At 41.2% G+C, this 12,684-nt stretch overlaps 1 protein-coding gene across 1 annotated transcript in view; it reads left to right on the plus strand.

Annotated features, from left to right (window-relative positions):
* The window catches only part of kcnh2b (potassium voltage-gated channel, subfamily H (eag-related), member 2b), a 354,032-nt gene extending 345,786 nt beyond the window's left edge, over positions 1 to 8,246 (plus strand). Inside the window, 10 exon segments of the mRNA XM_042510198.1 lie at positions 1,071 to 1,323; positions 2,127 to 2,320; positions 2,451 to 2,553; positions 2,794 to 2,945; positions 3,330 to 3,474; positions 4,055 to 4,244; positions 5,936 to 5,994; positions 5,997 to 6,040; positions 6,279 to 6,380; positions 7,833 to 8,246. Coding sequence (XP_042366132.1) covers positions 1,071 to 1,323; positions 2,127 to 2,320; positions 2,451 to 2,553; positions 2,794 to 2,945; positions 3,330 to 3,474; positions 4,055 to 4,244; positions 5,936 to 5,994; positions 5,997 to 6,040; positions 6,279 to 6,380; positions 7,833 to 8,246 — 1,656 coding nt within the window.
* Positions 8,247 to 12,684: the final 4,438 nt, after the last annotated feature.

Consider the following 12,684-nt stretch of genomic DNA (forward strand, 5'->3'; position numbering starts at 1 on the left):
GTATCTCTATGTCAAGTTATACAAAATTTTGCTGTATTTGCTTAATTTGTGAGGTTGTTGCAACTAAAAAATGACAAGTGGAATTACCAGTTTCCTCAACTTTTTTTTAAAGTAAAATCAACTTGTCAGATTTCGCTGTGAGACAAATGTCAAAACAAGAGATGGACACTTGCTTATAGAGAGATAAAGACTGAACCCAGTGAAGTCTGAAATGAAGAGAGAAGCTCTAAATGGATGGAAAAGAGAGAAATGGAGGGGAAGAAACATGGTGTTGGTGTTTTAGGAACAGTTCTGTTGTGTGCACTCAGCCAGAGAGTTACAAGCTCCTAGCCTGCCGCTTAAAAGAGCTTTGGCTTCCCTTGCTTGCAGTGAACTCATTAAAATTGCACCAATTCTTCATATTAATTACACTCTACGGGCCCGCTGTCTCCGTTCTGGTAGGCTCTCTGAAATACAGTTTGAAATAATTTTGCACTGAAGCTCTAAAATTGACTGCATAGGCCCATTTTAAGAGAAAGAAGAACTCATGTCCATCTTCTCCTTACATTTAGAACTTAAAATCATAAAAGATTATATTAAAACCATGACCTCTTCTGGTTAATGTATAGGCAATTCAGTTTTGTCATGTAAATTTGTGGAATGGTGTAATAACAGTAAAAGGATAATGTCCCATGAATGTTCACCAGCGGAGATGATGATAATAAAGTGTGTAAAGACACTTTTAATGATTCATTTTAAAGAGTCCATAATCTGTGACATTTATTTGACATTAGCTTTATGTTCTGGATTTCGCACATCGATCAATTTCTGCTAATAGCAAAAATCAATGCTGATGTAACCTCTCACTATCAGTTCATCCGCTTTCTTTGTCCCGCCTCCACTCCTCCCTTCTCTTGCTGTCTCCTTGCACCTCACTCATCTTTCTTCTTCTTTATTTTTCCCGCGTGTATCTGTGTATAACTTTTATTCAACTCTCTGTCTTCTGTCTCCTCCTGTCCTCCCCTTCCTCTCTATTACTTCTACTTTGTATACTCCTCCCCTCCCTCTGCTTCCTCGCTCCCTCTCCCCAGGTGCTGAAAGGTTTCCCAGAGTGTCTCCAGGCAGATATCTGCCTCCATCTGAACCGGACGCTGCTGCAGAACTGTAAAGCTTTTAAAGGCTCCACCAAGGGCTGCCTCAGGGCGCTGGCCATGAAGTTCAAGACCACCCACGCACCCCCGGGTGACACGCTGGTCCATGCCGGAGACGTTCTTACTGCTCTCTACTTCATATCCAGGGGATCCATCGAGATACTGAGAGGAGACGTGGTGGTAGCCATCTTAGGTACAAGAAATACAATTTAAAGTTTTCAGTATATGTTTTACTGATGACATTTACCACATACTGTGGCCCTTGTCCCCTTGCTCCACTCTCTGGGTGTTGACTAAGAACAAGTTTAAGCCACGCCGCCTCTCAACTGCTCTAGCACATGCATTAGTTGGTAGTGCCATCTGTTGGTGAGCATAGAGTGTTACTCCCAAAAGTTCAATGTTTAGATTCAGGTTAGCACAACTAAAGACATGTCCTGGGTTTCACCTCGTCTCCTGTCAGCATGAGCTGGGATTGGGTCTAGCTCCCAAAACAGGAAAACGGTTAACAAAATGAATTAATTAATGATAAAGTTCTATTATGTAAAGATCTGGGGCTGCATTCATAAAGGTTCTCTGGTAGAAATAGTTACTCCTGGTGATGACATTCTAAGAAAATTCTTAGAATTGTAACAATTTCCAAGAATTTCCCTTAAAGTCAAGACTTTGTCTTAATAAAGCAGCAGCAGGACTTTAAAGTTTCTTAAACGAATAGTTTACGCAGAAATGCAAATTCAGTCATTATCTATTCACCCTCATTCAGGCCTCGGTTTGGCCTTTTGTTCACATGACAACGCTGTTTTGGGGTCTGAAAACGCAAACTTTTGAAACCAGGTTCCAGAGTGTAATCTTTTGAAAATGCCTCACCTTCTGTCGCCCTGTAAACTCACAATCGGAGATCCTGTGATTAATCGTCTGCCAGCGCAGAGTGAAATCACCACTGACAATACAAACTTGTCTTTTATCTATAAAGGTTTTCATTGTTTTCATCTCCTCCAGGGAAGAATGATATCTTCGGCGAGCCCATCAACCTGTATTCTCGTCCGGGTAAATCCAATGCTGATGTGAGGGCTCTGACCTACTGCGACCTGCACAAAATCTTCAGAGAAGATGTTCTAGAGGTGCTAGATATGTATCCTGAGTTTGCAGACCACTTCTGGAACAACCTGGAAATCACCTTCAACCTTCGAGATGTGAGTTTATCCAAGCAAAGATTTAAACTTTTTCAACAGAGTTCCTGATTCTTACTGTTGCTGGTTTTTCAAATAGCATCCTCATACTGTATCCCTAAATAAAGGCTGTTAATGCTGCTCCTTGTTTCAGACCAACATGATCCCAGGCTCTCCAAGCAGTGATGACTCCAACTGTGGAGGATTCAACAAATTACGCAGACGCAAGTTATCATTCCGAAGACGCACAGAAAAAGGTGACCTTTCCTTTACAGCTCATATCTCAGTCTGACCATTTGTTTTACTGTCACATAAAAACATCTCCAAATTATCTGTCTGTCTGAATGGTAACAGAAATACAACATCAGCAAATTTCATTTCATTATAAAGTTTCTCTGGCAATCCTCTCCTATTGGTCATCTTTGAAAAGTTAGTCTGGAGTCCTGGACCGGCCAATCTCCCTCTTTTTTAATTTATCCTGGGAAACCTCTGTCCAGATGATGCAGATGCTGGAGAAATTAAAAAGTCCCATAAGTCTGCAAGGCGGAGACAGAGGGAGGCAGCCAGCAACCAAAAACAGGAGGAGGCACCTAAGAGGCAGTGGCAGGCACACCGAAGCTCAGTGTCTTCACACTCCAGCGGTGATGAGGTATAACTACACTTTTCATTATGTCCAACTCCAAAACACTTCTTGTTTTTCGGTTGCCTTTGTTGTTCACCATCATGCAATGAAAACTGATAGTTTGGATCTCTAGAAGAGGGGTTGTATGATGTACTTATCCATTATCAGTGTCAATGCATACAGTAGATCCTGGTTGACCCCCAGTTTGGAGAAGCTGGACAGCAGCAAGACATATTTAAAAAAAAAGTCCCACCAAAAACATCTATGTCATTTTAAAGACTAAACCCACCAACCCTGGCCGGAGTGCGACCTCCTTAGAATGTGAAAAAACTATGGATAGGTGACTCACACAACCTGACTTCAAAAGATCCAAACTCTACCTTTAATATCTTGGATCCAAACCTTTTACAGGGGGAGGAGTCAGTTGTGACCAGACTCGCCCCTCCACCAGCAATGCTGGAGAACCCTCTGGCTCAAGCCCCGCCCAGGAACTTCAGTGAGAACACAGAGGGTGATGGAGATCCCAAAACTGGGAACACCTGCAACGCCCTGTCAGGTAAAACACAACAGAATAGTAGACCTAAAGTATACAGCATACAGACGTATGCAGTTCCTTTACTTAAATGAAAGTATGCATACCACAATTATAATCAGATAAGTGACGTAACATATTAAAAGTAAAAGTACCCAATGCAGAAAACTAAGAAAAAAAATTCTAAGTCAATTTCCTAATTGATATTTTTTAATCAAATTTTATAAAAATTTGAACACTTTAAAAAAAGTTCTAATACCACACAAACATTGTGAAAGTACATGTCCTGCACTGAAAAGGTTGCAATGCATAAAATGCATAAAACTTGATATATATATATATATATATATATATATATATATATATATATATATATATATATATATATATATATATATATATATACATCCTCAGTCAGTTGGCTACTTAATATTTTTTTAGATTTTCTAAAAAAAATTCTTGTGTTTTTTTCTTTATGCAATAATCACGTAAACCAACTAATATTAAAGATACTCAAATAAAGTACAAGTACTTCAAAACTGTACAGTCATGCCTGCGCAAACACACACTCTCTCTCCTTCTCCACCTGTCTTTTCTCCCACAGGTGCATTCTCAGGCGTGTCCCACATCTTCAGTTTTTGGGGGGAGAGTCGGGGAGGCGGTCAGTACCAGGAGGTTCCTAGCTGCAGTCTGGCTTCCCCCCCACCCCTCAACACGCCGCTGCACAGCCTGAGCCGACAGCAGCGCAACCAGCTGGACACACGCCTGGACCTGCTGCAGAAACAGCTCAACAGGTGGGACTGGTTGAAGGTCTGGGTGTGCATTCTGGCTCGTGTGTGTTGGTCTGACTGTAGCTGTTCTTTTGTGTTCTGTATCTTGTTGAAGGAAGACAATATGAAAGTCCCTGCTAAAAACTCTGCAGTCATCTAACAGTGTGAGACCATGTCCTTTTCCACCACTGCGGAAAAAAAAGAGTTTTTCCGTCCCTGTAGCCTTTTGCTGGATCAGGCTCTTTGTCAGGTCTTGTTGAGATCACAAGCTCCGTCTTTTTGCCGGCTTTTTGCTCTGGAGCTGTCTGCGCCTTCAGCTGTATGCTCGCTGCTGTAACGCATGATTGACTGGATGCCTCTGCTGGATAGGATGTGTCAGCAGGCTGAACATGTGTGTGAGGAATTTAGGATGGGGAAAAAAAACTCCTTCCATGTACTGAAAATATCTGCACATACGGTTAAGTCTACGCTGGACTTCAGAAAGTTGTAGGAGATCTGCAGAATGAGTCCTAACTAGCTGGATGGGAGTCTCAGATAGGACCCAGCAGGTTTGATGGTGAAACTTCCTCCTCCTGTATGCGTATAGCACATATTCTGTATTCCCACTGTGTGACCAAGATGCCAATTTACTAATAAGGTACAGTAAAACTTCAGACTTCTGTGCAGAATAACAGCAGGACAGGAAGAGAAATGCCGTTTTCAGCACAAGTTTTTGAAAAGTATAACAATTAGAACAGAAAGTTTTTGCAAGAAGTGGAAGGTAGACAGAATAATATAATATTATACAAATGTATTTTGCAGCATCAGTTGCTAATTAGACACTAACTACAATGTTGAGATCTGAGGATTACAAACACTCTCTCTGTTACGCATCCATTATATTTTACAGACTGACTTCCTGGTTCAGCTTTGATCTATTGTACTTTCCATTGTTTTTCTCACACAGTTTTTCTTTGCAAAGAGCATTCATATTAGACATTTATGTTCCCAAATTTTAGTGATTAGCCCTTTGAAACCTGGATCAACATTATTTTCCTTGTGCTGCTTTCAGATGCCTTTCACAAATATTTAAACCATCAAACCCTGAACAAATTGGTGCATTTTTTCAGAAACATAGGACACTGGTAATGAGCAACTTGGGTAAAAAATTCCTTCACAAATTAGTAAATTTTCAAAATATTTAGGGAAAAAAAAATCAAACAGCATCGTCTATCGAGGGGATTTGTCATAGAGATGCTGATATGATATGTATGAAATATATGTATAATCATACCCATGGTTTGCAATTACATAAAACACCAAATATTTTTCTTCTAGCGATTGGGGTGAAACCACTGGACACAGAGATCAACCCTCATACAAGAAAACATATTTCAACTTACAGTTTAACTGTATGCTGAGATCATTTGTTACTAGCCGGCCACCATTGTTTTAAACAGACGAGTTTGTATTACGTTACCCACCAAAAGACCTTGCTCTGGTTTGGCACAGTGCATTTTGGTGGCTGTAGGTTTTCTACCTCTTGAGCAAAAGTGAATGCCACAGTCCTTTTTCTCTGTTTTTCTCTGGTCATGTGACACCAATTTCAAAAAGTGTTTGCCTCTCTCTAATGCATTGATGGCCGAGTTTCATGTGAGGACTCTCTTTAACGATGAAGCACTTTCTAAAGAGTGGATCAAGAGATCAAAGGATCATCTCCTACTTGCTGTGTGCAGGTTGGAGAGTCGCATGTCAACAGACATCGGAGCAATCATGCAGCTGCTGCAGAGACAGATGGCTTGGTTCCTCCTGCCTACAGCGCCGTCTCATCACCACCTCAGGTAATAACACACACACACACACACATGCACGCGCACACACACACACACACATACACACACACGGGGTGTGTATGTACAAGCATGATGTTAGTGATCACAGGGGCTAATCAAGCATCTGTCTTTGAGCGAGACAAAGTCAGCCTGTCCACAGGGGGCAGGATGAAGGACAGCTTTCCATTATTATGACCAGACTGTCTATTATTATAGACAGAAGGCTACACTTCCTTTTCTTTTGCAGGTCTCACCTTACCCAGGTCCCGGCCCAGGACCAGGTCCAGGAGAGAGACTGGTCCAGCCTGTTACGCCTCTGGAGACAGACCCCCTGGCCTCCCTATCACAGGTGAAGGACATGTTTTGATAAAATGAACACGTTGCAAATTTTACTTTACTGTCCCAATGCCCATATTTTCAGCAACTAGAATGTATAACAGCACATCAAATAGTACATGCCCTGTTTATATATATGGTTAATTATACAACAATAATTTATTGTAAAATTTTACATTGTGCATTTTCTGAGAACGGTTTATAAATTTGAGATATTTTTGTACTGTTTTTAACAGTACATCATGCCAATTTATACAGACAATGTAGAAATTCTTACAGCGTCATGAAAACTTTTTGCATATCAGCAATACTTATGATTGCAATCCAGCAATGGTGGTTACAGTTTTGTCACAACACTTTCTCCTTGACTGAGTTTTCTTTCTCATGAAGCACCAACCTAGTCACCAGAATACATGTTGGCAATGTATGTCTCTGCAAACCATGGACAGGTTACATTTGCACGTTATTAACAAACACCACTTTGATATGGTTAGAAGAGATCATGTTTTGGCCTAAGATACAGGTTTTTGTGGCAATATTCTGATAGGAAACGCAGCAATGACTCATAAAAAAAAAACACTTTTTGTGGCACTATCCCCGATGGAAGCACAGCAATAGACTACATTAAAACACGCATTTTAAGTGATTATAAAGCTGCTGGACAAAGCGTTAACGTACAAAAAAAAAAAAAAAAAAAAACAGGTTTTGTTGTTTGCTAGTGTCCAGCAGTGGTCTTGAGCTTGGCAGGTATCTCACCCAGGTGACACAGCATCCTCCATCCCCTCCAACTCCTGATGACAAATTCAGCTCATATACTGTGTCACTGTAGAGATGTTGATATGATATGCATGAAATATATGTATGGTGACCACTATGTATAGTGGTCATATGTCATATCCATGGTCACATAAAAACTACAATATTTTCTTCTAGCAATTCGGCTGAAACCACAGGACACAGAGATCAACCTTCATAAAATGAATTTGACTTTGAGTAATAAAGGAAAAGCGGAGCAGCAGTCAGTCCCAGTAACCTCTCAGTCAGTCCGTTTATATGATGTTAGAAAAAGTCATTTATTATTGATTGTCCGACTGAAACTGGATTTTCAAAATACATGTAAACATGTTAGTCTCATGGAAATCAGACTGAGTGGAATTTCCCAAAGTCGGATTAACACATCTGGATCATTAGGACAGGGGGCAATTTACTCTTTCATGTACACGCCTGAACCAGACCTGAACTGGCCTTGGCATTCTGCACATACTCCATAGTCCCCACGCCAGGGTTTGACAGGGAACTGCATAGATTTTCATAGAAGAAAGATGGGGAAAATAACAGAAAAAAACAACAAAAAAAATGCAAAAAAGTATCAGGACAAGGACAGTAGTCCAAGCAGTCCTAATGGAGCTATGACCGTAGCTTGACTTAACTGTGCACATAAATGTTTTGATTGCTTTCCCTGCAGATCTTGGATAGCCAGGACTTTGAGGAGTTCCCAGCCAAGCCTCTTGACTCCCTGCAGCCCCAGGACTCCCCCCTCATCAGCACCAGCCAGGGCCAGCTGGCTCCCTCTGGACTGGACAGCCTGGGGCAGCATCTGGAGCTGGAGCTGGGACTGGGCACTGCGGCTGGAGGCATTTCAGGGCCAGTTGTGGGTTCGGGTGTAGGGATAGATTTAGGAAGCGGGGCAGCAGTGGGGTCAAGCTTAGGAGCAGGGTTAGACTTTGGTTCAGGGATCTGCATGGCGTCAGGGGCTGTGGGGACAGAGGTATCCTCCCTGGATTCTGAAACCCAAAGGAGGCTGTCCCTCCAAGAACCACAGACACCTCTGGACTCACGGACACCACAGAGACACAGCTCGGACCCGGGGGGGAGCTAAGGAAGAGGTGAAGGGGGAGGAGAGTGGGATGGAGGGAGGGATACAGAAAGAGTGATGATTTATCCTGCGGTCCCTCCTGTTTCCACCGTTCCTCACGGCACTTTGGAGATCAAGAGGCACCTACTGTACCTACCACAAAAACCTTTAGGGCACTACTGTATCTTCACTGCTGAAATTTCACCTCTGACCTCTTTAGACAGGACACACGGCTCAGAGGGAGTGAAGCCAGGCAGACGGGGGGTCAAGAAGAGGGTCAAGGCCTCTCTCTATCTCTCTCTGCCCTCCCCCTCCATGTGAAACATCTGGAGCTTTCTGAACTCCACAACCTTTAACCAAAACCACAATGAGAGCAGAGAGGAGCTCTGCCACTTAATGAACACAGTCCAGGTCGAACCAGACTGATCTGTTCTGGACCACTCGGTCATCTGAACGATGACGCTTCACACATTTAAATGACTGCTATCCTGTAGAAGAATCCCTTTACTGCTGTGTCCAGTGTTGGATGAGAACGAGACAACAACGGACAGAAATAACGACGAAACAAGTAGCCATTTACGTCTTGCACTGAAAATCCTATTGATATAATGATTATTCTACTCTATATGTCCGTGGCGCTTCCGATAAACTCACAAACTGGTTGGTGAATTGTAGTGTTAGCTGGCCTAACAGGAAACCTGCTATCCCGTTCTGTCATTGGTTCCTTCCCCCCTGATGTCCTGCCCCCCCCTCGGGAGGCGGAGCTAACGCTTCCCCCTTCCCAAGAGCACACTGGATTGGCTGGTTTGCACCTCAGGGGTGGGAACTGGAGGGTTAAAAGCCATGAATTATTCTCGATGAACATATCAGCTGCCCGATCATAAGCATTGTACAGATTTGCTAGTGAGTGAAGAACATATGGCATGCTTAGGCAGCGTCACAAACAGGTAAACTGGCAAACTTACAAGTTTACCACAGGAACAGTGCACCAAAAACAGCTTAACATAAACAGTGAAACAGGAAACCCCGGGTAACTAATTCCATGAGTAGAAAGACAGAGACCTTATTATGATATGATACTGGCCTGCTTTCATTTCTAAAAATCTAAGCACACGCATAAAGGAAAAAAGGTTGAGTGATTTTAGTTTTGTTGAATTTGCTACCTCAGATTTCATCTGTCCTTACTTTTTTTTTCACCCGAGCGAGCGCCCAGAATGCTTTCACATGCTTGTACATACGTCATGTGATCCACAAATCCACAAGTTTGCCAGTTTACAATGACCAGCCGAATGCGCCATTATTCTATGTACAGTACAATATGCAAACACTGGCAAGAAGAGGTGAGTGAGTGTGCTTTAATCTTATTATGTGTGTGTGATAAGTTCAGGTTTAAACCTTTATACGTGTTTTATGTTAGTCCTCATTCGCAAAGCATGGCATATAGTGTGTTTGCTTCCACACACTGTAGAGGGTCACTGGATTCTAATACTGTGTTTTCTTTGCGCCAGACTGATTTTAGTGGCTTGTTCAAACAGCCAAATGACACAGAGTGAGTATTTTTGACTCTAGACAGCACAAATAAAAACCCTTTATAATGTAGGTTTTTAAATACCTAGGAGGTCATCCAACAATTTTTAGCAAATGTGATTACAGGAAAAAACTGTACTTTAGCACCACTGTTTTTGGGACTCTATCATGTGTTAAAATCATAACCTCTCATTTTGAAGTCCTCAGATGCACATCTGGGGCCGTATTCACAAAGCTTCCTAGTAGTAAGAGTTGCTTCATTGATGAAATTCTAGGAAAATTCTTAGAATTATTGATTACAAAGAATTTCCCCTTTTTAAAAATGCAGGGATAATGTTTGTGGTGGATCTCATTAGGGATACGCACACATCTCCCACCGAATGCAATAATGATATAATGTCACAAATAATGTGAGCACAATACTTAGATATTTGCAATTGGAAAAATGTTACAGTGCAGCAGTATGATGACACAAAAAGCTCCTTTACAGTCTCATGTTGTGACACAGTTCATTTTATTTTCACTGGGTGTTAACACCTTGCAGACTCACAAAGGGGTATGTCTTTGACAACCAATCACATCTGTTAAAGGAATGTATTATACCTAGAAATGGGGGCACCTCTTTACTAAGGTAAAAGTTTTCTGTTCCGTCCTCACTCAGAGCTGCTCTGAGACCTTAACTAAAACACTCTAAAGCGTTGACACTTAGCTTGAAATTTTTAGGCTCAGTTGGGAGCTATCTGAGAATATCCTCAGAATTTTTGTGAATATGGCCTCTGATATTTTTCATGTCATGTTAGCAGGCCATCAATGCACTAACACCATCAAAACGGACTGCTGCTCAGGTTTCATTTGGCTTGGAAGAGCGTAATGTGTGAAAAGTGATCTTGAATCTAAAGTGAAAACGTCTTTGGTCCAGGCTGTCATCCTCCTACATAATAGTCTATCACGTCAGTAGGAGGTTGTGCCTCATTAAAGGAGTGCAACACAGCAGCCACTGGATAAATCTGACATGTCAAGAAAATGGCAACTTACCAGTGAATGATGTGATTTCCTCTGAATCTGAATGTTCTTTTGACTTCAGTCATAGATACTTGTGAGCAGAATGGAGAATTAAAGGGCAATTACACCCATTTTCAAAATTCATACATGTTATTTCTGTGGTCTAAGACAGTCTAAAAATATAAGTAAACACGGCCAATATTCTCCTAAAGCCACAAACTGAGTGCTAAAACTTAAATGAGGGTTCCATTTCACTTTTCCATGTAAGAGGCCATTTTTTCCCCCGAGTTCCTAATACAATCGATTGCAGCATCAAACTCAAAGTAAAGTACGAAGTTGATCCATAGAAAATGAAAGGTGAAACATGTAGATGAACCCAAGAGAAATTTTTGAGTATTCACTTTCTGTGTCAGAACTGAGAACACTATAATAGAACAAAACTAATTTGTCGTTTATGGAGCAGCTCCAGACTTAATACCCTATGACATCATAAGTTTTAGACTATGTTATCTGGTTTCTGGATTTGAGAGAGGGAGAAAGTACCTCATGATAAAAAATATTGATTGAGCTTTCCTAGACCAGGGAAACAACACAGGTGAATTCTCAATTTATATAATGTTCCCCTTTAAAATTGTGATGCAAATTTGTACCTTTTTTAAATTAGATGGTACCAGAGAGAAAGGTGCATACTAAGAATTATTTTACATGAAAAAAGTCTTTAGATTTAATGTTTGAAAATCAATTATTGAACAGTCAGGAGTTTGACACTTGGCAAAGTGCATATCCATTATGTGAGTCTGGGGAGACAAACACACTTCTCCCTTTAAATCATACACATCATCATTTAGATATGGAACTAATAGCAATGTAACTTTTCCTGATGATTTATGAAAAGGTGATGGTCGTGATGGAAATGAGCATAGTGTTAAGATGGTGGAAGAGTGGAGTCTGGAGTTTACCCAGATATCTCAGGGCAAGCAGAGATGTAGGAAATAATAAGAGCAGGTGCAACGATACCCCATATACTTAAAACTGAAAGGGAAACTTTGGCAGTTTTCAACCTTGACCCTACTTTCCCATTTTTTTGTGTCGAAGTGACTAATAGGAACAACAATTTGGAAATATGGTCCATTGAGAGAGCAGCTGGCAGCCACAACAAACAAACAAACTACAATGCAATAGTTTGGGGCAAAAGCACAATGTGATCGATGTACGTCCAAAAAAGTTCTTGTTTTCGCCACTGACAGGCTCAGATTGCTTTAAGTGTCTGACAAAGAAATAGCTTCTTTGTTTACCTTTTGCTTTATCTAGTCTGTTATTATGTCTAAACAAGTCTCACAGGTCGAGCTGTTGACAGAAGACAATAACAAACAGATTGGATCAAGCAAAAGGTAAACATGAACTTTTATTTCTCTGTAGGGATCCTCTCCATAATAATGACAGACAAAATAACAAACAAAGCCGTCAGTGGCAATAACAAGCACTTTTAGTGGATATATTTAGACAGTGTGCTATTGCCCCAGGGTTAACATCGGGGTCTGCCTGCCAGTGTCTGCTGCAGCGCTCTTGGCGCAACTGGACCAGTTTCAAAAGTCTGTCCGAGTCACTTAGACCCAAAAACACAGAAATAATTAGTTTTGAGTTGCCAAGATGGAGGGAAATAAAATAGCCCATGACATCTTCCCCAATTATGAAATTATACAGATAGACCCTTTTCCTGTAACAGCATGATGGAGAGTCATAACAGAGGGGGGAAAGCCTGTTGAAGTGCAATAGTCCTTTAAACAGTTAAGACTTGTAGCAGCTTAACTGCATCCATTAACCTTTAGCACTTTAATTCTTAAACAGTGCAGATGTTTAATAAAGACTCAGGAACGTGTCATTGGTGATGGAGGGTTCATTTCCTTTGTCTCAGAACTGAAAAACCAACCAA

The sequence above is a fragment of the Plectropomus leopardus genome, chromosome 21, assembly GCF_008729295.1.
Source record: "Plectropomus leopardus isolate mb chromosome 21, YSFRI_Pleo_2.0, whole genome shotgun sequence".
Classification (NCBI taxonomy): Eukaryota; Metazoa; Chordata; class Actinopteri; order Perciformes; family Serranidae; genus Plectropomus; species Plectropomus leopardus.